This window comes from Ochotona princeps, chromosome 3 (genome assembly GCF_030435755.1).
Source record: "Ochotona princeps isolate mOchPri1 chromosome 3, mOchPri1.hap1, whole genome shotgun sequence".
Taxonomy (NCBI): Eukaryota; Metazoa; Chordata; class Mammalia; order Lagomorpha; family Ochotonidae; genus Ochotona; species Ochotona princeps.
Window position 1 is genome coordinate 27,113,889 of NC_080834.1, and position 26,650 is coordinate 27,140,538.

Here is a 26,650-nt window from a genome sequence, read left to right on the forward strand (position 1 = left end):
GGATGGATGGATGGATGAGTAGGTGGAAGGATGGATGGATAGTCGAGAGGATGAATGGTTAAGTGGCTGAGTAGACAAGTGGATGGACAGACACATGGACACATGGACCAGGCCAGGGACACTTCACAGCACACATGTGCTCGTTCTGCTCAGCGCTCAGATCCACACCACCTACTGGCCAGAACGGCTGCCTTCCCACAGGGCCTCATGCTCTGTGGGGGCCAGGCTTAGGGGAGCTGCAATGAGGTCTGTGTCATCCAGGGCACCGAGTTCTGGGCCTGGGAGCGGTGCTCAGCAAGTGTTAAAGAGGGGGCCAGGCCAGGGGAGCTGCAATGAGGTCACCACAGAGAGCACAGGTGAGGGCGGGGCAGAGAGCACAGGTGGAGGGCGGGGCCTGTTCCTTACGACTGTGCAGGAACCGTGGATGGTCTGGCACCTGGCGTGCTTGGATATGTGGCAGCTGCTCCATCTCTGAGAGCCACATGAGGCCCCCAGCACATGCCTCACACTTCTGGTGATGAGGGGCAAGTGACAGGTGTGGGGCTAATGCTGGGATGGGTGGGGCTACATAGGAAGAGCCTGAAGCAGTGCAGTCCTCCCAAGCCTGTGATATGAGTCGAAGCAAGCCCAGCACCCAGCCCAGCCAGGGCCATGTCAGCAGCTCAGGATCACTGCATACACGTGTCATGGTTCCTCATGGATGCTGAGAACACCCACAAGGCTTCATGTTTCGTGAATAACAGTTGCAGCCAACAGAATCAACCTTGTGCACTAAAAAGCTAAGAGCACAGTGGATTCTAAATTCATCTAAGACCATCACACAGCTGTTAGCTAACTCATATACTTCTTCTTTTAATATTTATTTATTTATTTGAGAGACAAGAGTTACAGACAGAAGAGGAGAGAGATTTTCCATCCACTGGTTCACTCCCTAGATGACCATAACAGCCAGAAACTGGACCCTTCTGAAGCCAGAAGCCAGGAGCTTCTTCTGGGTCCATGATGTGGGTGCAGGGGCCCAAGGACTTGAGCTATCTTCTACTGCTTTTCCAGGCCATAAGCAGGAAGCTGGGTGGGAAACAGAGCAGCCAGGACATGAACCAGGGCCCATGTTGGCGCTGCAGTCACAGGCTTAACCTATTACGCCGTGGCATCAATCCCTACGTATGCTCTTCTAATACATAGAGTAATGGCCAGCCGGGGTGATGGCAGAGCATGCTGGTGCCAGGTTGGGGGACCCCACCCAGCACGCTGCCCTCAGCCACACCTGCCCTCCCTCTTCCTGGAGGAGCTTTGTGGGCATGAGCAGGGGCTGTTGGTATCTTGGGGCTCAGAGGTGACACCTGCGAGCACTGGACCGAGGAGCGGGCTTGACTCTCGGCGACCTGGGTGGGAGGGTTGGGAAGTGGTCACATGGGTGGCACTGTGCGCAGCGGAGAGAAAGTGTGTCTGTGCTGAGCACACCCAGGCACGCTGCCCTTGCTTCCTGGATGTCACTCAACAGCAACAAAGTGACACAAACATGACACTAAGTGTTATGGGTAATACAGCAGGGAGGTTGTGCCTGGGTGACATGCAAACCTCCCATCATTTGGCATCAGGAACCCAAGTGCCATTGCTTGCTAGGACCAACCCCCCTGTGTAGGGCCCAGTCTCCCAAGGGTTAACTCCACAGCTTAGCTTGTTTCTCTAGGGGTAACAGGATGGGCAATCTTGGCCTGATACATTTAGCCCCTGGCTGGACCACAAGTTCCCCCTTCCCTGCTTCCCCTTTTTTAAGATGCCCCTGGGGGGGGGGGTCTTAGGAGCTGCTTGAGCATTGGAAAAATACTGGGAGGAACCAGAATATAAAAGGCAAGCTAGAGTTCAATAAAGCAGCATTCTCTTTACAAGAATGACCCACTCGTGTTGTCTTCTTTGTAACCCTAGTCCCTCCACTCGGCTTGGGGTACATGATGACGTGGGCATTGCCGACACCCCTGGATCCTGGAGCCCCCAGGAGTTAATGGTAGTGGAGGTGACCGAAGGGGGTTTGAGGACATGATAGGTGCCCGCTGGAGAGTGACAGGTCATGCCCAGAATGCAAGGCTAGCGACTCGCCAAGGACAGGAGCCACGAGGCCGTGAGCCACTCCTGGACCTCAGCACCTCGGCACTGTTTGTGGAGACACGCTCAGGCTGCTCTGTGAGGGGCTGCACCAAGTTCACACCTCGCAGGGTGCAACTGGTGGGTGGTGAATTATTGGTGCCTGGTTGGTTGGCTAGCTACTGGTTAGTGGTTGGTTGGTTGGTTAGTTATTGGTGGGTGATTGGTTTGTTACTTGGTTATTGTTTGATGAGATAGTTAATGGTTGATTAGTTGGTTACCTATCTATTAATTGGTTGATAGTTGATTCATTGATTGATTATTGGTTGGTTAGGTCAGTTGATGGTCAGTTGTTCGTGATGGTTACTGTGGTTACAGAAAGTGGGTGGACACCACAGTGACCTCAGCCAGAGATCTGGCACACCCCATAGGCATACAAGGCCCCGTACGGGCCAATGATGGACAAAGGCCAACATTTCCTCTCCTATCAGGACCCAAGCAGGGCCGATGCCAGCACCCACGTCAGAAGAGGTATAAAACCTGTCTCGCTACCCAGCCTGTCCTTCCCACTTGCGGTCCTCTCCTCTCCTGTCCATTCCTCCACCGCACGGGAAAGGCCCAGGAACGGACTGCTCTTTGCTTAATGAAGGCCTGTTTGTACTCAGCTGGTATTTTTTTTCTCAGGTGGTCAGCAGATCTAACAGTTTGTTCATTGGTTATTTGGTTTGTTACTGGTGGGTTAGTTGATTGATGGTTAATTATTGATTGACTAGGTAATGGTTGCCTGACTAGTTATTGGTTGGTGGTTAGTTGGATACTTAATGGTTGACAGTTACTAGTTGATTGGTTAGTTGGTTGATGGTTGATTGATTAGTTGGTTAATAGCTGGTTGTTGGTTAGCTGGTTAGTTATTGGTTTGTTGGTCAGTTGATGGCTATGTGGCTAGCTATTGGTTGGTGATTAGTTGGTTAGTTGATGCTTGGTTAGTTATTAGCTGGTCAGTTGGTTGATGACTGGTTGATTGGTTAGTTGGTTGATGGCTGGTTGTTGGTGTTGGTCAGTTATTGGTTGGCTAGTTGGTTGGTTGATTGGAGAGTTGGCTGGTTAATGACCAACCTCCAGGGCTGGTCTCTGCTGTGCAGGTACCAACATCCAGAGTGACTTGTACGTGGTGGTTTGGTGGAGGGGCGTCAGGGACCTCGGGCAGGAGAAGCTGTGGCAGACTTGAGGCAAGCGTCACTCTCACATTGGGGCCAGCAGATCCCCAGCAGGTGGCACCTGCACACTTTTCAGAGAAGGATGGCCCAGAGTGACTGGCTGGTTAGAATGCTTGGGACCCAAATTCCCTGTCTGAGGAGGGGACTGGTGTGCACCCCTGGGGCTGAGCTGTTCCAGTGTTCCCTGTCTCCTAAGAGTGGAGGCAGGGAGCCAGGCTGGGAAAGCTGCCTGCTTGATGAGGAAGGATACATGGCAGCTCAGGGCTGACACCTGGCGAGGGTGAGGGAACAGGTTGGAGACAGAGAGGGGCCTCAGGACCCCACCCCTTGGGAGCCCAATCTGGGGCCTAAAGAAGCATTTTGTTGTTCAGTAGTTGATATCAGGATGTGAGGCCGCACTGGGACGTGGCTCCTGTCTGCCCCTGTTTGGGACCCTCAGAATTGTCCCAGGGTGGAGAAACAGCTGCTTGCTGGGGTGGTTCTGCCCCTCCTGGCCACAGTAGTGGCTCCCTCCACCATGGATACCTGGGGCTACTGCGAGAACCAGGAGGCTCCTCAGAAAGCCCCCGCACAGGAACCAGCTCTGTGGCTCGGGCAGCAGGCTAAGGCACTGCATGTGAGGCTGGTACCCCATACTGGAGAGCCAGTGCCTATCCCGGCTCCTGTCCTCATCCGGCTGCCTGCCAATGCTCCTGGCAGAACGGCAGAGGACGGCCCAGGTGCTTGGGGCCCTGCACCCATGTTGGAGACCAGGACAGAGCGCCTGGCTCCTGGCTTCAGGCTGGCCCAGGCCTGGCCGACTGCAGCGGGAAGCAGAGGATGGAAGATATTCCCACTCTGTCAAGCTGCCTTCAAACAGCCAGGAAGGCTGGAGGGCATCGCACCAAGTGTCACCAGTCAGGTGTGCACTAGGGCAAAACACCCAGCCCTGCCACGCCCCAGGTTATGACCTGCGTGGCGGGTCCCACGGTCCAGGCTATGACCTGAGACACTTGGCACCTCCCTCTCTGCCCAGACTCCATCTGTAATGCAGGAGTGACAAGGACAGCACAGCTAGGTGGGGAGTGGCCACTGGGAAGCAGATGACTGACCGTGTGCTGGGGAGGTCAGAGTGGGGCCCACGTGCTCTGTGGCCAGCCCGGAGAGGCTGGTGGGAATGCAGCCCCCTCCCCAGAGCTCCTGCTGAACGGAAACAGGTGTGCTCAGAGCTCTTCTCACCCTGGGGCCCTTGCGAAAGGAAAGACACGGCAGACGCTGGTGACACGCGGACCAGGACAGGAAGGTGGGGTGCACTCCTGCCCGCATCGCTCCAGCCAGGCCCCGCGTCCACCCTAGCCACATGGCCCACGCAGACCACGATCCCCCGATGCTGCCCGGTGCACCTTTGACGTTGGTGGATCGCATAGCCTTCATGCAAAAGATGACCAGGGCACTCCCCACTAAGCACGCACAGCAAGAACACCACACTCCCACACCTGTGATACTGTCCGTGCGAGCAGGATTCACATCCCCCAGGAAGGACACCCCACGAGGACAAGGACAGAGAACGGCGCCCCCAGCATAGCCCAGTATGCCAGGTGCACCAGGACACACAACCCACATTCACTTGTACACACATGTGAAACATTCACACACATGCATGTGCACACATGATACAGAAACAAGCACATATACATGTGGGCATGGGCTCATGGGCACACACATATGTACACACACGGACATTCACACGCACACATGTGCGGGAATGCTTGCACAATGGGGGTGCCCCGTCAGAGGCTCGCAGAGCTGGCCTTACGGCTGGATACTGGGTCCTGCTCCGCCCCTCCACACTGCCCTGGCCCTGAGGCGCGAATCATGGCCACCTGCTCCTCGCCCAGGGCCCCTCCCCGACTGCACACAGTCACGTCCAGGAAGGTGGACCACGCACATTCGAGCCCGCCCACTGCACCGTCACTATTCGCGCTCCACCCACCTCTGGGTCGCCCGCGAGCTCCTATTGGCTAAACTCTCGGTAGCTGAAGTTGTCTGAGCGGAGCTTGATGCTGTAATTTCCAGTCATCCTCTGGAAGCGCACGACCACCAGGGCAGCCGCTCCCGCCAGGACACCGAGGACACCCGCCACGATGAGGGCCACGTAGCCAGCGCTCAGGCCTGGCTTTGGACCCACAGGTGCACCTGCACGGAGCAGACAGGTGCAGAGTGAGCAGTGTGCCCAGGGTCCAGCACTGCAGGCCAGAGCCACCGTGGGGGACCCAAGGGTGCGCCTGGAGCCCAGCAGCTGGCTCCCAGCTGAAGCCCAGTGAAGCCCTTCCTAGGAGACCATGACCTTGTGCGTTCCCAAGGAGACGTGGCAGGGGCCCAAGAGCTGGGGTAGCTCAGCCAGCCTCGTGTCTGGGGTACTTTGGAGCAAGAATGTGGAAGGGGGGGTGCTGTGAGGGAGGGCCAGATTCCAGCACAGAGGCCCACACGGACCCCTCATAGACTCAAGAGGCTGTACACCTCAAAAATTGGCAACCTCAGCCATTACACACACAGGCATGTGTGCACAGCCCTGTCCCTCATGGGAGCTGGAGATGGATGTGGCCTGGCAGGTAAACAACTGGTCTGTGTGATGGATGGACTCGCATCCCCCCAGCAGGCGAAGCAGTCAGACATCTGTTCTGTTGTGGGCATACAAACACGCTCCTGAGCACACACAGCAGGCACAGGACTTTTCCCATCATCACCTGTCCCATGTACCCCCCAACCCATGCAGCCATGTCCCCTGACTGGCTCTCGTAGCTCAACACACTGCTCTAGGAAACCTCGGCCTGGGCCTCGCAGAGCCCAGATATTCTTGTCCCTAGCTTGGGGCTGACAGACCTCTGCCCATGGGGCTGTGGAGCCTGGCAAGCCTGGATTCTGCCATGGGGAGCCTTGCAGGAAGGTCTCGCTCCAAAGGCACATCCTCGGGTGTTCCAACTGCTGCTGAAATGGGGCTCACCTATGGAGCGAACGAGGGGCCCCCAGGACGTCTGGTGCATCGCAGAGGTCTCGCCGCTCCTCAGCACACGGAGGTCATTGCAGTTCTGAGGGACCCAGGAGAGAAGCCAGAAGTGAGCTGCACTGGCCCGGGCGTCCGGCTCAGGCCATTCTGTCCCACGGCAGCAGAGCCGGGTGGCAGGTGATCATGCCCCAGGTGGAGGGGCCCCCAGGGAGCCCGGGGCACTAGCAGGGCCAAAGGAGATGGAGAGCACAGAAGCATGCAGGTGGACACCCCTGGGCACGCCCCGGGGCCCTGGCACCTGCCCCTGTGAGGCTCCTCCTGCCCTCAGTCTCCTCTGCTTTCTCCAGGGTCACGGCCTTTGTCTGCTCCCCACAGCCTTCACATGACAAACACATGGGGGCAGACATGTGTCCCAGCGGGTACAAAGACCGTGTCTCCATCCTGGAGTTCCCAGGTTCAGTTCCCAGCTCCTGCTCCTAACGCCCTCTTCCTGCTAATGCAGACCCTGGGGCACGGTGACAATGGCTCCAGCAGCCATCAACCCACCCACAGGGGAGACCTAACCCGAGGTTCTGCCTGCCAGCGTTGGCCTGACCCAACCACGCCTGCTACAAACATCTGGGGAGTGAACCAGTGGCTGGGAGATCAACTTAGCTAGCGTCTATCAAATAGTAATTTTTGAAAGGCTGCCTGGCTTGGTCCTCCAGCTGCTCATGACCTTGTCGTCATCTGGAGCTGGGAGAGGCCTGAAACAGATCTTCTCCACCCCCCAGGACACCCTCCTAGCACAACCCCCATCTTAAGGGCACTCGGAGAGAGAGCTACTGAGGTCACACACGGTAGGGAAGAACCACCTGCTCCCGGCAGCGGCCGGGGTCCCCCCACCCCCAGGCTCTGGCGGGACAGGGGCAGGTTCATCAGCTCTGAGTGGGAAAGGCGGCAGCAGCAAGTTTAACTGAAGAGGCTATTCAACCCGCCTCCGTAGAGGCTGAGCTCGGGGAATCCACACCAGGGTCCTGGGCCAGCTCAGGGGCCAGCGCCTCTCCTGAGAGAGCCAGGGACCTGGAGGCCTTAGACACACAGCATGAGCCATGCCAGGCCACTCACACAGTGGATCCCCATGGAGAAGGGCTGTGGGGCAGCTGGCGACGTCCATGTGACATTTTCCTCGTGTGTGTGTGCAGGTGTGTACATAGGAGTGTACATGTGTGTGCTGGCACTGCCATAAACAAACCTACGGAACTGCCAGCCATGGAAAGGGCAATGAGCCCACTCACACAGCATGCCCAGCCCTTGAGAGCACTAAGGAATGACTGGTGGTGACCCACGCGGCACGAATCGGCACCATGCGACAGAGGACAACTCCTCTTCCTCCACCTCCTCTTCCTCCTCCTCATCCTACTCCTCATAGGGACAAGCTTACTGGGGACACTGTTGGGGGACTTGGCCAGCACCCCAAAGCACCAGAACCTTCTGGGGTTAGTGCCAAGTCCACACCGTCTAGGGGCACTCCAACTACCCTGTGACATCTTCATGAACTCGTCATCACCTAATGACACCACAGGTGGCTGTCAGCACATGCTCAGTAACAGGCCCGCGGAGGCACGGGGCCGGACAGCAGCTGGGCAGGGCTGTGTCGTACCACAGCACACCCCCTCACCAAGGCAACCTCAGGAAGTGCTGCCGGAGTCCACCGTGCCTGCCAAGGGCCCCTACCCCAGCTTCCACAGGCCTCATACGCATGGCTCTGACGCCAAGTCTGCAGGCCCGGCAGCCACCGGGCCCCTAGGCTCTGAGGCTAAAGCGACAGCAGGGACGGAGGGGGGGGACAGCGTCCGCCAGCCGGGCACTCACGATCTTGCACGAGGCCCCGGGCGCCTCCAGGCACACACGCAGCTGGCAGTGCAGGTAGACGAGGGAGGTGTTGATGAAGGAGAAGATCCTTAGCTTGAACTGCGCCTTGTGCGAGTCGCCGTTCTCAATGACGCGGGTGTAGGTGTTGGGCACCGGGCAGCTGGGGGCAGGGAGGGTACATCCACCCGCACTCGCGCGGGCAGCCCCAGAGGCAGGGCTCCCCACACCGCCCGCCCCCAGAACCCAGTGTGAACCCGCCTGTCCCTGAAGCCCTGTGGCCCACCCTCACCTGTTGTTGATGAACCCAAAGGTGACCGGGTCCTGGGCGTTGCTGGACGGCGTAGCCCAGCACTCGGTCAGCACCACCTTGAGGTTGCCCTTGTGGGTGAAAAGTCCCACCTCGATCTTCACATCATCGCTGGCAGACACGCTGTGGTTCTGGGGGATGGGGGACTCCCCAACGAACAGCTGCATCTCGGTGACAAAGCTTCCCGCGCCGTGGAGATCCTCGATGACAGTGTAAACCCTGGGGGCGGGGGGCGGAGCAGCCCTTAGGAGCCTCGCCCACGCGAGAACACCAGAGGCCAGCACTGCTGCCTAGTGGGTTAAGCTGCCACCTGCAGGGCTGGCATCCCATAGGGGCACAGGTTCAAATCCCCGCTGCTCCACTTCCCACCCAGCTCCCTGCTGATGCAGCTGAGAACGCAGTGGAGGACGGCCCAGTGCTTGGGCCCTTGCTACCCATGTGGCAGACCCAGATGTTTCTGGCTCCTGGCTTCGGCCTGGCCTAACCTTGGCTACTGTGGCCATTTGGGGAGTGAACCAACAGATTGAAGATCTCTCTGTCTCTCTCTCTCACCTAAGAGAGGGCCAGCAGAGGGAAGAGGCAGCCCTCACTCCTTCAGGTGGAGATGTAAAAGCAGGTGTTGGGAGGGGTTTATGGAAAGAAGAGGAAAGGCCAGGAGACCCTGGTCAGGCTCTGGCGGAGTGGGGGTGGGTTGTAGCAGCGCCCCAGGGCCAGGGCCTCCTGCCAGCTACTGGAGACACCCCACCCAGAGCAACAAGATCGGGGAAGCTGGCGGCTGCTCATCAGGCCCCTCAGCATCTGCCTGTTTGTTCCCAGGAAGGGTCCCGGGTGGGCCGGATGCCCCTGCCAGACGCTCACCCCCACTCCGGCGTGTACCCTGAGGACGTGAGCAGGTGGTTGCGGAAGGCGCAGTGGATCGGGCTGAGGATTCTGAGGTGCCGGATGACGCCGTCGGGGGACAGGTCACTCCTCAGCGTGGTCCTCACCACCGTGTCCGTTTTGTTCTGAACACACAGACACAGGTGAGGGTGTGAGTGCCCGGGGTGCCTGGGGCCCCCGACCCTACCTGGGACCCCGCTCTGGGCATCATGGGGTGTGCAGTCAGCCGCCCTGCTTTGCCTGCCCCTCCACTGTGAACACACTCCAAGGATCCACCGCAGCGCACACCGTCAGACAGCGGAGGGCTGGGCCCCTGCTGTCCACCTGGGCACTGCACCTGCCACCACAGCACTGCCCCAGGGCACCTGGCTGGGAAACTGAGACAGGACAGCTCTGTATGTGAGGAAGGTCGCAGAGTCCCCTGGGATTCCGGCAGCAGGACACAGCTTGCATGGCCACCATGTCACTCCTGTCACCCTGAGGCTGGGATGCCCAGGACCACCCTGCAGGCTGTTCAAATGCCTCTACTGCAGCCTGCACATCCTCCATGCTGTCCCTGGGGCCTAAGCTGCCACTCACCCCATGCCTGGGCAGCCCTAACCGGCTGGAAGCAGAACCCCCAAGGTGCCTCTTAAGCCGTGTGGCTTTGAGGGTCCACAGTGGGGCAGGCAAGGACGTGGTCACAGCAGATGTGGGGGTTGCTCCTGCCACTCCAGGGCCCCTCTGAGCAGGCAGTGGGCTCCCCGGGCAGTGGACCTGTTGCATAGGAGCCCATCGGCTCTGCCTCAGGCCCAGAATCTGCTGGGCCACAGGGCACGGGAACAAGCTGGACCTCCAGGGATCTGCCCTAAACGCCATTGGTAGAGCAGGTCCAGGTGCCCTGGGGATCTAGCATGCCATCATGTCTGCACACAGATCACATGGTTCACGCATGTCCACGGGGTACTGGGGCACACAACCCCTCCCCATCCCCCCTCTTGAAAAGCCCTGAACCACAGGGACCACGCTGAGCTCCCTCGTCAGCCTTCTGTCCCCCTGCCCAGCTGCCCCTGCAGGCCCCTTCCCAGGACTGGCCCCTAGCTACTGGAGGCAGCCCCTCCCGTTCAAGCCATCCTGCAGCCCGGCCTCCACAGCCAGGCCAGGAGACCTCCAGGGCTGCCTGCTCCCAAGAACCCCAGGGCTGAGTTCCCGCAGGCGCTGCCTGTCCCTGCAGGGCGTGGTGACAGGGACACAGGCAGACAAGCGGCAAAGCCTGGGACCCATACCCACAGCCCACAAGGTGCTGCACCCCCAGCCGGCCCAGTGGACCCCACACAGGCTGCCAAGGCTGCCACCACGCAGCCCCAACCCAGCGGGGCTCCTACCACCCCCATCCGGGCCCAGGCCCCCAGTGTGCAAGGGAACTGGGGACACCACCACCATGGGCCTCCACTGCCACTTCCACACACGTGCACTTACATACCATTCACAGATCACACATGTGTTACATACCAACTACATGCCTTATACATGCACACCCATTACATACCTTACACATCATACACATGTGTCTTGCACACCTTACACGTATGCATGAGTCCCTAACAAACCCTTCTTATACACGTGCACACCCCTTACACATGTAACACCCCTTACACATGTAACACACCCCTTACACATGTACACCCCTTACACATATAACACACTCCTTACACACTCCCCCACATGAATCCTTTGCACACACGTACACACATTCCTTATGCATGCACACACACGTGCACACTGGGAAACCCTCACAGCTGCTCCATGCTTACACCTTTCACGCACACCTTAAGCAATTTGTACACTGTACATACCCTCATACGCACATGTGCACACAGCCAAGACACACAGCACACACACACACGTTAACAAAGACAGTCACACACACTCTCACACAGTGCTCACACAGATGTATACACATACATTCCCATGTGTTCCCCCACGGTCACATGATGCAAGCATGCAGTCATTGGAACATGTGTACCCTTGAATCCCCTCACAGTGGCACACAAGCACAATCACACACACATATACATGGTCACAAGCTTGCACACACTCACACATGTGTACTGCTTGGACACACCTGGGCACACACACAAACCTAGGCACAGACACACAGTCACAAGCTTACACACACAACTCCCGGCTTTCTTGCCGTCCACTCCCCCTGCCCCTCCAGCCCTCACGGTGGAGGGGCCGCTCACCCCGACTCTGAAGTTGCCCCAAGCCCTTGGTTTCCCTGTGTCCCTGTTGGGGCCAGAGCCGTGGGGGTGCAGACCCAACCCCCATGGGCACCCCTCCCTGGGCCCAGGCCTTACGCTCTGCACGAGGGTCCCGCACTCGCCCCAGCCGGCCACCAGGAGCGCGTGGCTGCGGTTGCTGTGGCTCACGTTGCAGGCCGGCTGGCCCAGGTAGAGGGACGACTCGGGGACAGCTTCCTGCCGCAGGAACTGCTTCTGCACGGCCACAACCACCTTCTCCATCTCGCACAGCACCCTGACGGCGCTGCTCAGCGTCAGCCGAGGGGACGGGCCTGAGGGTGCAGGGCTGCTTCCCACAGGGCTGGGGGCCGGGACAGTGCTGCCGGGGAAGTCACCTGCAAGGCATGGGAGGAAGGAGTGTGGGTCTGTGCTCGGGGGCCCATGCCGGCCGCACCTGGAGGATTACAGTGCGCGGACCACGGCTGCACACTGGCACCAGTGCGTGCTTCTGCCAGCCCAGGCCTCGTTGCTCCTCCCCTCGGCCACCTACCCCTGTCTCCTGTGGGTGCCTGATGTCCAGCGTGCACCCTGCCCACTGTCAGCAGCCCTGTTTTCATGGTGCATCTGCCCACTCTGCCAGGGGCCACCTCAGTCTTCCCCTGTCAGCTGCTCCAAGACACCTCCTCCAGGAAGTCCTCCCTGACCACACTCATTGGACAGGAACAGCTTTGCCTATGCTGTACCTCCTGCTTTCATCCTGAGGCTGAGTGTCCTTGGAGGTGGCCCCAGCCCATCTCTGGACTCCAGCTCTCCCAGGAGCTAAGGGTCGCTAAACACGGAGGCCGAGCACATGAGGAAAGCAGAGAGCGGATGGCCGGCTGAGAAGTGCTGCCTCTGGGGTTGGTCAGGCACACTGCACATCCGCCAGGCAGGCAGGAGCATCCCCGCACACGCCTGGGCCAAGTGAACAGCAGTGCCTGAGAGGTGTGTGAGGGAAGGGACGGGGAGGGAAGACACACGTGCACACGCAGGACGCCTGCCCAGGACCTCCCTGGGACAAGCAGGCCTTCGTGAACGAGTGTCCTGAGAGAAGAGGCTGTGGGGCAGGGTCGTGGAAGAGGAACAAAGGACACCACCTTCACAGGATCTTCCAGAATATTCTATGGGGAGGTCGAGTTCTTCTTCCTCGCAGTCACAGGAGAAGGAGCCGAGGGTGTTCCTGCAGGTGGTCCCAGGTGCACAGTCGTCCTCGCCTGTCGCACACTCGTCGTAATCTGTGGGACATTGGGACATAAAGCAGCACCGTGGGCCCTGAGTGCTACAGCTCCCACGTGGCCCAGGGGCAGCGGGGGGCTGCCAGCAGAGAGCAGCGCAGTGGGCGCTGGGCATCCATCACTCCCACGTGGCCCAGGGGCAGCGGGGGGCTGCCAGCAGAGAGCAGCGCCGTGGGCCCTGGGCATCCATCACTCTCGCGCGGCCCAGGGGCAGCTGGGAGCTGCCAGCAGAGAGCAGGGTCAGGGTGCCCTCGCACAGCCTTCTGGGGCTGTTTCTCCCAGTGGGGGGTATAGCATGGGAGCCGTGCGGCTCTGGGGACACAGGGGGCATATGTCTGCAGGGGCTGAGCCAGAAGAAGGAGCCTGGGCCCAGGGTGGAGTGTCTTCCACCCACCCCCCTGGGGCGGCCAGCAGACAGGAGGGGCCCACACCCACCCCGGTAAGCTGGAAAAGGTCCTTGGTCACTGTGCCTGTCTGCATCCCGGACCAAGAGCGGCGCAGACTCTGCTGGAAGCGGGCCAGACCTGGAAAGGCCAGCACAGAGCTGCTGGTTGGTGCGGTTCTTTCTGGTCTTTTAAAACATAGCCCGAGGGACTGGCACTGTGGGGTGGTGGAAAAGCTACCACCAGGAATGCCAGCATGCCATATGGGCACCGGTTCATGCCCTGGCTGCTCTACTCCCAGTCCAGCTCTTGGTTTGCCTGGGGAGACGCCAGAGGAGGGCTCTAGAGGGCCCTGGCACCCATGTGGGAGAACCAGAGAAAGCTCCAGGCCTCAGCGCGGCCCAGCCCTGGACATTGCAGCCAGGGCATGAGTGAGCCAGCAGATGGAAGACCCTCCCTCTTGCCCCGCGACGTGTGTGTCTCCCTGGAGCTCTAACTTGTTCATCCATTAATTACCATTTTTAAAATAAAACACAGGCTGAGGGGGAGTTAAGCCAGCCCATGTCCCGTGGCACAGTGCCTGGGTTCGATTCCTGGCTCTGGCTCCAGCTCCTGACTCAGCTCCCTGCACAGGGCCTTCTAGAAGCCTCTGTAACAGCAGACATGCACGGCAGCACGGGGGGCCAGCGCAATGGCTCAGCTGGCTAATCCTCCACCTCCCACACCGGCATCCCATATGGCACAGGCTCATATCCCGGCTGCTCCACTTCCCATCCAGCTCCCTGCTTGTGGCCTGGGAAAGCAGTACAGGACAGCCCACAGCCTTGGGACCCTGCACCCACATGGGAGACCCGGAAGAGGCTCCTGGCTTCCAATTCAGCTCTGCCTGTTGTGGCCATTTAGGGAGTGGACCAACAGACGGAAGATCTTTCTCTCTCTCCTTCTCTCTGTAAATGTGCTTTTCCAATAAAAATAATAACTCTAAAAAAAACCAGCATGCCTTTCCCATAAATTTTGTAGAAGTTCCCCTGTACATGAAACATCTATGAATTCCATGTTTCCACTTGGGTGCTGTCCCCAAAGTAGCCCATTAGGTGTTAACCAATATTCCAGAATCTGAAAGACTTTGGTCCCAGGCCCAGGGGTCTTTGGGACCCTTGGCCTGTGCAGACCACACTGTAGCCAGGATGGCAGCGGCCACGCTCCTCATCCAGTTGAACCAACACCCTCCCAGCTCAGAAGTCTGCACTTGGGGCCCGCATGGTGCACGGCAGGTTAAGCCACATCAAGGACCTGGTGAGAGTCCGGGTTATCCCACTTCCGATCCAGCTCCTGCTGATGCCCCTGGGAGAGCAGCAGAGGACGGCCCAGTGCCTGGGCCCTGCACCCGCGTGGGAAACACAGACGCTCCTGGCTCCTGTCTGATCCGGTCCTGGCCATTGCGACTGTTTGGGGAGTGAACCAGTGGATGGAAACTCTCTTTCTGTTTCTCTCTCTCTCTCCTACTGCTCTGCCTTTCAATAAGTAAATGAATCTGAAAAGAAAGTGGATACCTCTCTTGTTCCTAATTGACAACAGTCCTTGACACCTCTCCCGCCTCAGGACCGTCGGGTCATCCAGGCCCTTGGCTTTGATGTCACCTGGTCCCTGACGTCTCAAAAGTGCTAGGCAGCAGTCACAGGGTCCAGCTGAGGCCACCTGCTGGCAAATGCGCTGCAGGGTGGAGACCGGCCCCGCCCCTCGGGTCAGGACTGTTGACTTGTCTTGTGCCTGGATGAAGCAGCCTGCGGCTTGCCCCAGTAGGGAGTCCAGGAGTGGCGGCCGTTTGTGGCTCTTCTGCGCTGTGGCTCGGGCTCTCGTGCACACAGCTCTCAGGTCTCGGGCACTTACCATCTGTTTCTACGGGCTTGCTGTAACTTTAGAACATTAAGCCTCCGACGAGTCACGGAGACTACTGGGGAGCTGTGCTTGCTCTGTAAGGACACCTGGACTTGGCTGGGTGTGAAACAGGACATTTCCAACTGCTTGCGGATCTCGGCGTCTGCGACTGTACCCAGACCCCCAGCTTCACACTTGTCACTGATGGTTTAGTATCTGCTTTCTGATGTGATATGAGACAAGAAGCTGTGTTGCCTTCTTCGCTGTCTTACCTCTCAGGTTTTTTTAAAGATAGATTTGCTTTTATTTGAAAGAATTTTTTTTTCAGAAAGAGAAGGAGAGACACAGAGAGAAAGGTCTTCCATCACCTGCTAGTTCACTCCCCAAATCAGCACGACAGCTGGAGCTGAGCCAAGCCGAAGCCAGGAGCCAGGAGCTCTTCCGGGTCTCCCACACGAGTGCAGAGTCCCAAGGCTTCGGGCCGTCCTCAACTGCTTTCCCAGGCTGTAAGCAGGGAGCTGGATGGGAAGCAGGGCAGCCGGGACACAAGCTGGTGCCCGTGTGGGAAACCAGCGCCACAGGGCAGAGGACCAGCTGGTTGTACCATGGCACTGACCCCACCTCTTAATGATTCTTCTCAGCCTGGGGTTGGGGGGGACTGTGCAGGGAGTGACCCAGCACCCCTCAGCCCTGGGGCAAGTGCAAGGGTGGGGCTGGGACAGCGCCCTGGGGAGCTTTCACATTGCTGCAGCTGCTTGCCATCCGGAGCCTCGAGAGAAAGTTTCCAATCACAGCGAGAAATGAGGAGGATCCTGTCTTATCCAACTCATACCCAGGGAGGCCTCGAGAGGCACCTTGGGGTGTCCACCGTCTCCCCTGCCCTGGGGACCCTGCCCCCACGTACCCTGCAGGAAGGTGTCGCTGGGGACCACCTCCAGCATGGTCATGTTCTGCAGGGCAGCCAGGAACGCAGCAGACACCTCCCCCACGTCCACATCGGCAATGATCAGCAGGTGGAACTCCACCACGACGCTGCCGTTGGTGATGCGGGTCACCTCCAGCCTGACCCCGCCGGCGTCCAGCTGCTGGCACAGCACAGCCGGCAAGGAACCCCGCACCTTCAGAGAAATGCCACTGTGAGCAGAGCCACCTGCCGTGGGGCGGCCTCTGGTGTGACGCTGTCCCGCAGCAGGATCGTGCTATCCCATGCCAGCCCAGGAAGGCCAGATGAAACAGGCTGTGTCATGCTGAGCTCCTGCAGGGCCGTGACCTCCCGGAGAACAGCTGGGAGGGCAACCCAGGACCCAGGAGTCAGCGTCATGTTCCCCAGTGTCTAAGGGGTCCAAGGGACAAGTCCATTATCACCCAACAATGGTTGTGGACCCCAGAGAGAGCCCTGGCTGGCTTTGAGCAGCTTCATCTGTGTCTGCTGCCACCTCTCTCAACAAAACCCCCAACATCTCCTGTATGCATGTGCTGGGTTGGGAACTGGGGATCCCTAGACAGCTGACATCCGAGATCCCAGGGCCAGCACTGGACAGCTGCGGCAGGCAGTGGCCGCTCCCTGGCCACCAACGCTGCTTCGTCATTGCAGTATTACACCCTCCCTCTAGGGGGCACTGCAAAGCTCGACATTATCACACTCTGCCCCTAGGTGGCAATGTCGAGTCCTGCAGTATCACAGCCTGCCTCTAGGTGGCAGGAAAGAATAGGAAATGCGGGATCACATGGGGTCTTCGTGCAGTGGGATGGTGTCACTCAGCCACAACACACCTTCTGCAGGTGGCCGGGGCTTGAGACCGCGCTGAGCGAGAGCAGCCAGGCAGGCTGTCACGCGTGGCACAACCCTGTGAGTCTCAGCTTGGCCCGGGAGGGGTGACCGGCAACCTCTCAGCCACGGGGTTTCCTTTCAAAGGGGTGGTGATCCACGGTCGTTGCGAGATTGTGCCAGATAGTCTAACCTCTGCTTGTGCGCTGAGGGCCAGCACAGTGGCTGAACAGGCCAATCCTCAGCCCGCAGTGCCGGCATCCCATAGCGGCACTGGTTTGTGTCCCAACTGCTCCATTTCCAATCCATCTTGCTGCTTATGGCCTGGAAAAGCAGCAGATGAGGGTCCAAGTCCTTGGCACCCTGTACCCACGCTAGACACCTGGAAGAAGCCCCTGGCTCCTGACTTCAGATCCACCCAGCCACTACAGCCACTTGGGGAGTGATCCAGCAGATGGAAGATCGGCCTCTCTCTCTCTCTCTCTCTCTCTCTTTCTCTCTCTCTCTCTATATATATATGTCTCTATAGAATTTGTTTTTTACATGAAAATGATTAAACCTTACAAAAATTAAAAATTTTCACAGTATGTGAAATATATCTCATTTTTTTCCATTTTTTTTTAAGCAGGAGATGGGGCTGTGTGTTCCCAGGACCCCACTGTGGGCAGAAGCGATGTGACACAGGACAGAAAGACGGGTCCTTCCTGCTGATGCGCCTACCCATGGCAAGCCAGGAGCCTGGGGACCTGCCCGCCTTTTCCAGCACACAGGCGGAGCCCAGGGGCCTGCGGGGCTAATTCCCGGGCCTTGGACTCCACCTGCCATTACCTGCAACGGGACACTCACCGCCTTGAGGAAGACCTGCAGGAACTCACGGTGTTCACGGCTGCTGGTGTTGCTCAGCGACTCGGAGAACGAGACGTTGGCGATCCTCACCTGGCCGCCGAGTTTCCTGGCCACTGCGGGAACAGGCATGGGCACATGGCTGAGGGCACAGCACCGGGCAGCAGAATGTCCTGTGCAGCCTCATCACCCAGGGAGAACAACAAGCCAAGGCTGACCTGAGCCCCAGGACGGAGAAGCTGGACCTGCTGCCCTGAAGGGGGAGTGTGGGCAGAGGGAGAACCTTCCAGGGGCTGCAGAACCCACTCCCCCAGCTTCCCCTCCCCAACCTTCATGCCATCTTCTGTACACAGGGTTCCAGCCAACTTGGTTGCAAGTCAGAACAACTCCAACTGGCCTAGGAAGGCACCATCGCCGGCTAATGCCAGGGCCTGAGAGGTGAGCCAGTTGTCCCTGGCCACCCAGGATGCCCCCTCCCCCAGGGCGGTCCCTGCTCTGGCCCTGGCTTCCTCCGGCTGAATCTTCTCCCCACATGAGCTTTCTGGGACCACATGGGATGCACAGCCTGGAATCCCACCCCCAAAGCAGCCTGGCTCCGGCATGCGGTCCTGTGCCCCTGGCCAGTCCTGCCTCCACTAGACATTCCTGCAGTACCTGCCACGTGCCAAGGGTTATGTGGGCAGTGACAGAGAGACATGGGGTGGGGAGCTTACAGCCTGCCCCCATCCCGCTGCCACCACTGCCAAGAGTTCCTTGCTTAGGTTGGAGACGAACCGCTGAGCTGTCCAGCCCCACATGCCGCTGTCTCCAGCCCATGACACACAGCTGGTACAGCGAGCTCTGCTCTTAGTCCCATGGCTGGCCTGTCTGACCAGCCAGTGACACCCACTGCCCCCTCCAGCTCACTACGAGCCTGAGCCACCAGGGTCTCAAGGACTTGGGTCTAATCTCCCAAGCAGAGCCCCCTTAGCACATCAAAGGACAGCGACAGAACCCCAAAGATCTTCTTGCTGCATCCCAGGAGGTCACCTTCAGCCGCCCCCAAGGAGTGCAGCCCCCCTCTCGGTGCTTGGGAAGCAACCTGAGGTGTGAGGACTTGCCTGCAAACCTTGCACACCCTTGGGTCTTCAGGGGACATGGGTAAGAAGTGGCCCAGGAAACACGGGACACACTGAGTTCAAGTCCCAGCTGCCCCCCCCCCCCCCACTTCTAGCTTCCTGCTAAGGTGCACCCTGGCAGGCAGCAGGTGCACCTGATGGTGGCGGCTCAGGCACCTGGGCCCCCCCAACCCCCTATCTGGACAGGAAGCTAGGATGGGTTTCTGACCTCCTGGCTTTGGCCTGGCTTGACCCCATCTGGGACATTCAGTTAGGAAAGGAACCGGCAGTTGGGGATGTATCTGCCTCTCTCTCTCATTCAAATTCCATGAAAGTAAGTAAGGAAAATTTTTGAAATTGCGACCGCCTCAGGTAACAGGGAGAAGAGAGGAATTTTATCTGAATCTACATCATCGGGGACAAAGTTCACGTGTGGCCCATGGTGCCTCCATCCGATCTCAGCCCCTACTGTGGGGCCCCGGGGCTCGGGAGGGTCACTCGCAGGTCTCCAGCCGCTTGCCCCACTGATCAGCACTGCCCTTCCTGAAGGCCAAGTCCACCGAGCAAGGCAAGGGGGGGCATAGCTCAACAGATGAACACTGCAGAATTTTTCATCAGTGCTCCCTGGGCTCCTGGGCAGGCAGTGGGCTGCTCTGGGACACCCCCTCCCAGCCCACTGCCTGCCCAGCTTACCCTGAAAGGAGTCTCCGGCCAGCCTGTGTCCAGCAAAATGAGCCGGACACACAACACGGAGGAGAAAACGGAACCCCAGGGGCTTCTGGAGAAATCAGTCCTCTGAAATCCCGGCCAGAGGGAAATCCCCCCTCCTCCTCCCCCCTCTCCCTCCTCCTGCCTCTCCCTCCCCCTCTCTCCCTCCTGCTCTCCCTCCCCCTCTCTCCCTCCTCTTCTCTCCCTCCCCCTCTCCCTCCTCCTGCTCTCCCTCCCCCTCTCTCCCTCCTCCTCTCCCTCCTCCCCCTCTTCCTCCTCCTCTCCTTCCTCCTCCTCGTCCCCTCTTCCTCCTCCTGTCCTACTGTCACAAGGACAGAGGAAGGCACACTCTAAAGCCCATTACCTGTCCTCACTTTCAGGTGTGCTGGGGTGCCTTCCTTCCCACATGCTTTGGCCACCAGCTCCACCAGGTGCAGGACGCCTGGCTGTAGCCCCGACAACACCACACGCGTGTCCTGGGTCTCCAGGCCCACAGTGGAGCTCAGTGCAGGGTTCAGGGTGAGCTGGAAGGTGGGGCGCAGGGCGAGACTCGCCACCCATGCCAGGTGGAAGCCATAGCTGGTCACGTTGGAGACCGTGATCCGCTCGATGAGGACGGGAGCTGCGAGCAGAACACCAACATGGAAACCACCATCAGTGAGCCGCTGTTGGGGAGCCTGGTCCAGGCTGGGAGTCAGACACAGCAGTCGGACAGCACTGGCTGCAGCATCCCAGTCCAGGGATGCCCTGGGATGCACCTGCATGCCCCAGGGATTTGGAGGAGTGGCTTCGGGGGGTGGGTGCAAAGGCATCCTGAGCCCTCTGGACCCCGACAATGAGGGACAGGCTCTGGGTCCCTTGTCATCAGGGCTACCCAGCTCCCATCCTGGTGGGACACACGGAGGGGGACAGAGAGCTGTGTGTACATACAGGGATGTCCTGGGGCTCACGGGAGGTCAAACAGAGGCCGGCCTCTGCTGTTCAGCAGCCCAGTCTCGGCACTGATCAAGGCCGGCCAGCGCCGTGAGCTCATGACAGAAAACTCTGTAGGGCAGCCATGGCCCGGACTGTTTCCTGCCCCTGGGGTCTCCTGCATATCACCTGGGGGCTTGGGGACAGCCACACTTCTTCTGCACATGACGTGGATCTGGTGTGGGGAGGGGGGAGGTGGTCCAGGCTGGAGTGTGTCCCCACTGAGTGCAGTGCCCCACTGGTGGTGGCGCTGGACAGGATCTCAGCCAGCTGAATGTGCAGCATAATTGTGGTACGGGATAACTGGGGTGCCCACCAGCCAGGGTCACCGCTGCTGACGCTGGTCCCACACAGGATCCCCCAGGGCTCCTCTGCGCTCTTGCACACAGGGAGCTTAGGGAGGGTAGCAGAGGGCTGAGATGGGGAGGGATCGCGCCCTCACCCAGACCAGCACAGCTGCAGAGTGCCAGCCCATTGGGTGCCCTCGTGCCCCAGAGGAGAGAGACCTCTGCCCACTGCAGGGTTCCCCAGCACTCACCGCAGGTGGGGGTCCTCAGAGATGCCAGGGTGGGGGTCCGTGGCAGGGCTGGGGAGCCGGGGAGGCTGGGGTACTCATTCTTCTTCTGTGTGGGGCTCAGGGGAGTCTCCCACACGGGCAGGGTGGTGTGCCACATGACGTGGCCCGTGGGGTCCTCAGTGGGTGGCTTCGTGGCGAGTGTTCCCAGAAACTGTCCATGGGTGTCCAGCAGGTCAGTTGTTGCCCCCTGGTAGGAACTGGGAACTGAGCTGAGAGTCCCGGAGGAGGGGGGCAGTGCCGGCCCACCTGGGCAGTGCTCCCCAGGCCGGGGGCTGCGCTGGGCTCTGCCCCAGCCACACCTCGCCCTGTGCTGCCCCAGCGTTCCTTGTCAGGCTCTGTCAAGATGCTGGGTGGGGGCCCCGGCAGTCTGGGTGCCCTGCAGGTGCCTTGCGCTTGATGTCAAGGTAGGGTTCTCTGCGCTGAGTGCTGCTGTTGCTGTGCCCAGCGATGGGGCCATGACCCCTGCCGCTGCAGATGGCACAGCTTCCGTGGGGCTCCCCATGTCTCCTGCAAGACACAGCCACTGTCAGACAGGCGCCTGGTACGTGAGGAGTGCAGCTATGCCCACAGAAGCTAGCCTCCACAAGAACCCTCCCAGGATGGAGGCATGGCCGGTCCACTCTCTGTGCCCGTCTGTGCCCAAGAGGGAAGCATGGCCGGTCCGTGCTCTGTGCCCATCTGTGCCCAAGAGGGAAGCATGGCTGGTCCGCGCTCTGTGCCTGTCTGTGCCCAGGAGGGAGGCATGGCTGGTCCGTGCTCTGTCCACATCTGTGCCCAGGAGGGAAGCATGGCTGGTCTGCACTCTGTCCCTATCTGTGCCCAGGGCAGACATGGCTAATCAACTGTAGACTTGGCTAGCCAATCAACCCTAGCTTCATAGCTCAGTGGCCCAATAGCCCCCACTGGGGACAGAGACACGGCATGTCTGGGCCTTCGGCCAGGGCTCACCCAGAATCCCACCCTCTGGGGTGTGATGTTCCCTAGGTAGGGGTCCACCCCACCCCCAGAGGTCAGTAACACGGAGTCTTCTTGGGCCCCGCCTGCATGCCTTGATTAAAAGGAGATCACGGGCTCGGCAGCGTGGCCTGGTGGCTAAGGTCCTCGCCTTGATCCCATGTGGCTGCTGGTTCTAATCCCGGCAGCTCCACTTCCTCTCTGTCTCTCCTCCTCGCAGTATATCTGACTTTGTAATAAAAATAAAATAAATCTTAAATATATATATATATATATATAAAAAAGGAAATCACATTTTATGTCTACTAAAATGAAGATTAGCAGCAGGCTAACTTTAATGTCTCTCGTCTGCTTTTAAAAGAACTGAAATCAGGGCCAACGTTGCGGCACAGCAAGTAAAGCCTCCCCTTGCAGTGCCCACATCCCATATGGGCTGCAGTTCATGTCCCAGCTGCTCCACTTCCAGTCCAGCTCCCTTCCGTGCCTGGGAAAGCAGCAGAGGACGGCCCCAGGCCTTGGGACCCTGCACCCCACGGGACATCCAGAAGAGGCTCCTAGGTCTTAACTTTGGACATGTCCAGCTCTGGCCAGCTGGGGGAGAGAACCAGTAGATGAAAGCTCTCTCTCTCTCTCTTTCTCTCTCTCTCCTCCTCTCTGTAACTCTTTCAAATAATTAAATAATAATTTTTAAAAATGCATTTGCTCCCATGATGGTACTGTCTCTCATTCACTTTTTTTTTTTAAGATTTATTTATTTTTTATTGCAAAGTCAGATATACAGAGAGGAGGAGAGACAGAGAGGAAAATCTTCCGTCCGATGATTCACTCCCCAAGTGAGCTGCAATGGCCGGTGCTGTGCCAATCCGAAGCCAGGAACCAGGAACTTCTTCCAGGTCTCCCACGCGGGTGCAGGGTCCCAAGGCTTTGGGCCGTCCTTGACTTCTTTCCCAGGCCACAAGCAGGGAGCTGGATGGGAAGTGGAGCTGCCGGGATTAGAACCGGCATCCATATGGGATCCCGGCGCATTCAAGGCGAGGACTTTAGCTGCTAGGCCATGCCGCCGGGCCCTCTCATCCACTTTTAAAAAGAAGCTAAAATACAAGCATTGCCGGGGGCCCTTGGCACCGTGCATGGTGGGGAAGTGGTGTTCACCAGGGCCTGGACAGGAACACGCACCCTCGCATGCCCGGCCCGACCGGCTGGGGTTGACATCCCTGGCTGCACGGCACTGGCAGGTGTAGGATCCTTCGAGGTTGATGCAGCGAGCGGCCGGCGAGCAGTCGTTCTCCGAGCTGTCTGCACATTCGTCCCAGTCTGCAGTGGGTGGGAAAGGGAGACACTGACCAGAGGACAGGGGCTGAGGCTGGGAGGCAGCCAGCTGCCCGCGGAGTCAAAAAGGTCACGGTCAGGGCTGCCTGGGCACTGTGCATGCTGCTGGGCTGGCCAGTCAGGGGCTGTACCCTACTCCCACCCCTGCGCGTTGTGTGGAAAACTGATCCCTAAGGATGGATGAGCCCAAGGCCCAGTGAGGTCACAGGACCCGGTGCCCTTGCCTTCCAGCCTCAACTGCCCCAGCAGGTGCCAACTGGGACCCACTGGGGCCAAGCGCAGTACACTCAAGGTGTGCCACCACCTCCAGGCAGCCTGAACAGCACCCTGGGGCCTGGGGTGCTAGGACAGCCTGACCAGCCATTAGGCACGTGAGACCTTCCATGCCTGGGGCGGCCGTTACCCATCGGCACCCACTGGGCAGCTTGGGGCAGCCCTGGGGCCCCGCATGAGCAGGGCTGTGCTTCCTTGGAAGGGGCAGGCTCCAGGAGACGCACCCCCTCGGCCTCCTGGCCTCTGGTGGCCCTGGGGGCTCATGGCCACATCACTCAGGACCTTGTCTTTGTTGTCAAGTGACTCTCACCCACCCCGCATGCCTGTAGTGTCTTTTCTGTTTCTTGGAAGGATGCCCGTGTGCACTGGGATCCCCGCTGAGCCCTACCGCAGGGTGGCCGGACCCGGAGAGTCGTGTCCCTCAAAGACTTCGTCCTAACTGAGCACATTCCCACTCTGCAGACGGACATAACCAAATCCTCATCCAGCTAGGATCTGGGACAGTCTACACTGACAGCTATGTAGCAGGACAGAGGAGGGAGCCAAGGGAGCCTGGGTGGCCACGCTGGGCTGCACACCATGGAGGGTTCCACCTCAGAACCCCATGCACGAGGCCCCAGCCCTGCAGCCCAGCCAGGCAGACCCCTCCACTGGGACAGGGGCTCCGGGCAGCGTGTCTGAGCTCCGAGGAAATGATCCCGCCCTCCCAGCCAGAGCCTGCGTGTGCTCAAGCCCTGGGACAGCCAGGCTGTGGCTATATCCCCTCTGACTCCCCCTGCGTCCCATGCCAGGCCACACCAGATGCCATGGAACACCAGGAGAGCCAACAATGTTCCCATCCTCTCCCCCTTGTCTGGCCCCAAGTCCCATTCCTTCTGCCTCCAGGCCAAGGGCACCGCCAGAAGGAGGAAGCCCCAGTCCCACGTGCCTTGGGGGGTCGGGGTGTGCAGTGGGGGCCCCCTTTTCCAGCTGAAGCAGTACTCTTGGGCCTGGTGTTTCCCGGGCCAGGGTCAGGTTCCAGCAAAGAACCAGACTTGTCCCACTCGATTTCCCTTTAAAGATGGACACCTAAACCCCTGGGGAGGGAGGAGACGCTGTGGGGAGAGAGAGGCCCGCCTGTACCTTGCACCTGCGTTCCCTGACGATCAATCAGGAACACCGTGCTGGCCCACAGCGGCCCCAGCATGGGTGACAGCGTGGACACCTGCAGTGGGAACTCGGGGTCCTGCACAGTCAGTCTCAGCGTGGCAACCACACTTCCGGCTTGCAGTGACACGAGGTGTATCCACAGTTTCCCGCGCCTGTGCAGGTCGGACACGGCAGGCGGCAAGGACTTCTCCACCTGCCGGAGGAGGAGCAGAATGTGGGATGGGCAGGTGTCCCAGGTGTGTCGCCAGGGCACGGCACTGGGCTAGGCACAGGGGTCGCCGCTCCCCTCTGCCATCAACAGGCTGCACAGCGCCACTACCCCCCAATGGCTCACAGCACCTCTCCACCAGGCTTCTCAAGAGACAGAGGGTCCCCCCAGCCTGGGCTGTCACTGTGTGTGCTCATGTGAGAACCGAACAGGGAGACCTCGTGGCTGTTTGGAGTGGTCTCTTCGCCTCACTAGGCTGCATCCAGCAGGGAACACGCAGAGCCGGGCACTCGGGGTCAGCACACCTCCTCCAGGGAGTCCTCCCAGGCCAGGAAGTGAACCTCCGAGGCCCTCGGCACTGACCCCTGCTAGCAGATGGAGGAAACGCCCTTGGCAGGTAGCAACTCCACCTCCTGCCTCTCTAGGGCACTAGGTTATGAGGGTGCTTGAACAAGCTCACGGAAATACTGGCTACAAAAACGCCACACATGGGCTTCAAAAACTCACGATGCCAAGGTTGGCATCGTGGCACTGTTGGCTAAGCTGCTGCCTGGGACCTGGACATCCCATAGGTCACCGGTCCAATCCAGCTCCCTGTTACTGTGTCCAGGACAGCAGCAGAGGACGGTGTGTGTCCTCAGGCCTCTGCACCCACGTGAGAGCCCTGGGAGAAGCTCTGGCCCCTGATTTCAGCTTGGTCCAGACCCAGGTATCACAGCCATTTGGGGAGTGAATCAGCAGATGGAAGACTTCTCTCTTTGTCTTTCAAACAGATGAGTCCATCTAAAAATGATTGAATCAAAATAAACTTTTAACCCCACTTATCCATGAACTGAGCCCGGCCCACAGGTGCATATCGCCCACTGGACCCTCCACCTCACGTTCCTGGACTGTGCTCTAAACAACAAGCCCTGTATCTGGGGTTGGCACTGTGGTGGGTTTGGCTAAACCTCTGCCTGCGATGCCAGCATCCCATAGGGGTGCCAGTTCCAGCCCCGGCTGCTCACTTCTGATCCAGCTCCCTGCTGATGGCCTGAAGAAGTAGCGGAGGACAGCCCAAGTCCTTAGGCCCCTGCACCCAGGTGGGAGACAGGGAAGAAGCTACTGGCTCCTGGCTGCAGCTAGGCCAGACCCAGCTGTTGTAGACATCTGGGGAGTGACCCAGTGGGTAAAAGACCTTTCTCTCTTCTCTCTCTCTCTCTCTCTCTCTCTCTCTCTCTCTCTTCTCTCTCTCTCTATCTCTTCCAAATAAATAATTTTTTTAAAAAGTGCTTGGCCTCACCCAGGTATCCCATGTCTTCTGCCAACTATGGTTAATGTGCTAGTTGGCAAGAAGGGTTGCGATCTCAGACTTCTGATGTAATTCCTCTGTCTCGGATTCGTCGGAGGACAGAGAGCAGGGAGCCCGGCTCGGCTGTCATAGGCCCAGGATTTGCATAGCCCGTCAGCCACACGGCAGGAGCAGAGGCCGTGGCTCCCGGCAAATGGCTATCCCAGGAAGCCACACCAAAGTTGGGAAACAGAAGGTCTGGTCAGACGACCGAGCGTTGCACATGGCCAGAAGAGAGGATGTCATGGAGGAGAGAGGGGCCCCAAGGAGCAGGAGCCATGGTGGACGAGGGGGTGGGGAGCCATGGTGAGAGAGGGGGTGGGGAGCCATGGTGGACGAGGGGGTGGGGGAGCCATG

General features: G+C 59.1%; 1 protein-coding gene across 1 annotated transcript in view; it reads right to left on the bottom strand.

Annotated features, from left to right (window-relative positions):
• Positions 1 to 1,074: 1,074 nt before the first annotated feature.
• UMODL1 (uromodulin like 1) overlaps positions 1,075 to 26,650 on the bottom strand; it is a 43,238-nt gene continuing 17,662 nt past the window's right edge. Inside the window, exons 9-23 of the mRNA XM_058661254.1 lie at positions 24,729 to 24,948; positions 23,181 to 23,318; positions 21,415 to 21,557; positions 21,012 to 21,306; positions 19,866 to 20,123; positions 17,700 to 17,812; positions 15,990 to 16,203; positions 12,687 to 12,824; positions 11,668 to 11,945; positions 9,308 to 9,453; positions 8,432 to 8,668; positions 8,143 to 8,302; positions 6,286 to 6,370; positions 5,275 to 5,477; positions 1,075 to 1,385 (exon numbers count right to left, since the gene is read on the bottom strand). Coding sequence (XP_058517237.1) covers positions 5,296 to 5,477; positions 6,286 to 6,370; positions 8,143 to 8,302; positions 8,432 to 8,668; positions 9,308 to 9,453; positions 11,668 to 11,945; positions 12,687 to 12,824; positions 15,990 to 16,203; positions 17,700 to 17,812; positions 19,866 to 20,123; positions 21,012 to 21,306; positions 21,415 to 21,557; positions 23,181 to 23,318; positions 24,729 to 24,948 — 2,607 coding nt within the window. The 3' untranslated portion in view covers positions 1,075 to 1,385; positions 5,275 to 5,295. The remainder of the gene's footprint in view (positions 1,386 to 5,274; positions 5,478 to 6,285; positions 6,371 to 8,142; positions 8,303 to 8,431; positions 8,669 to 9,307; positions 9,454 to 11,667; positions 11,946 to 12,686; positions 12,825 to 15,989; positions 16,204 to 17,699; positions 17,813 to 19,865; positions 20,124 to 21,011; positions 21,307 to 21,414; positions 21,558 to 23,180; positions 23,319 to 24,728; positions 24,949 to 26,650) is intronic.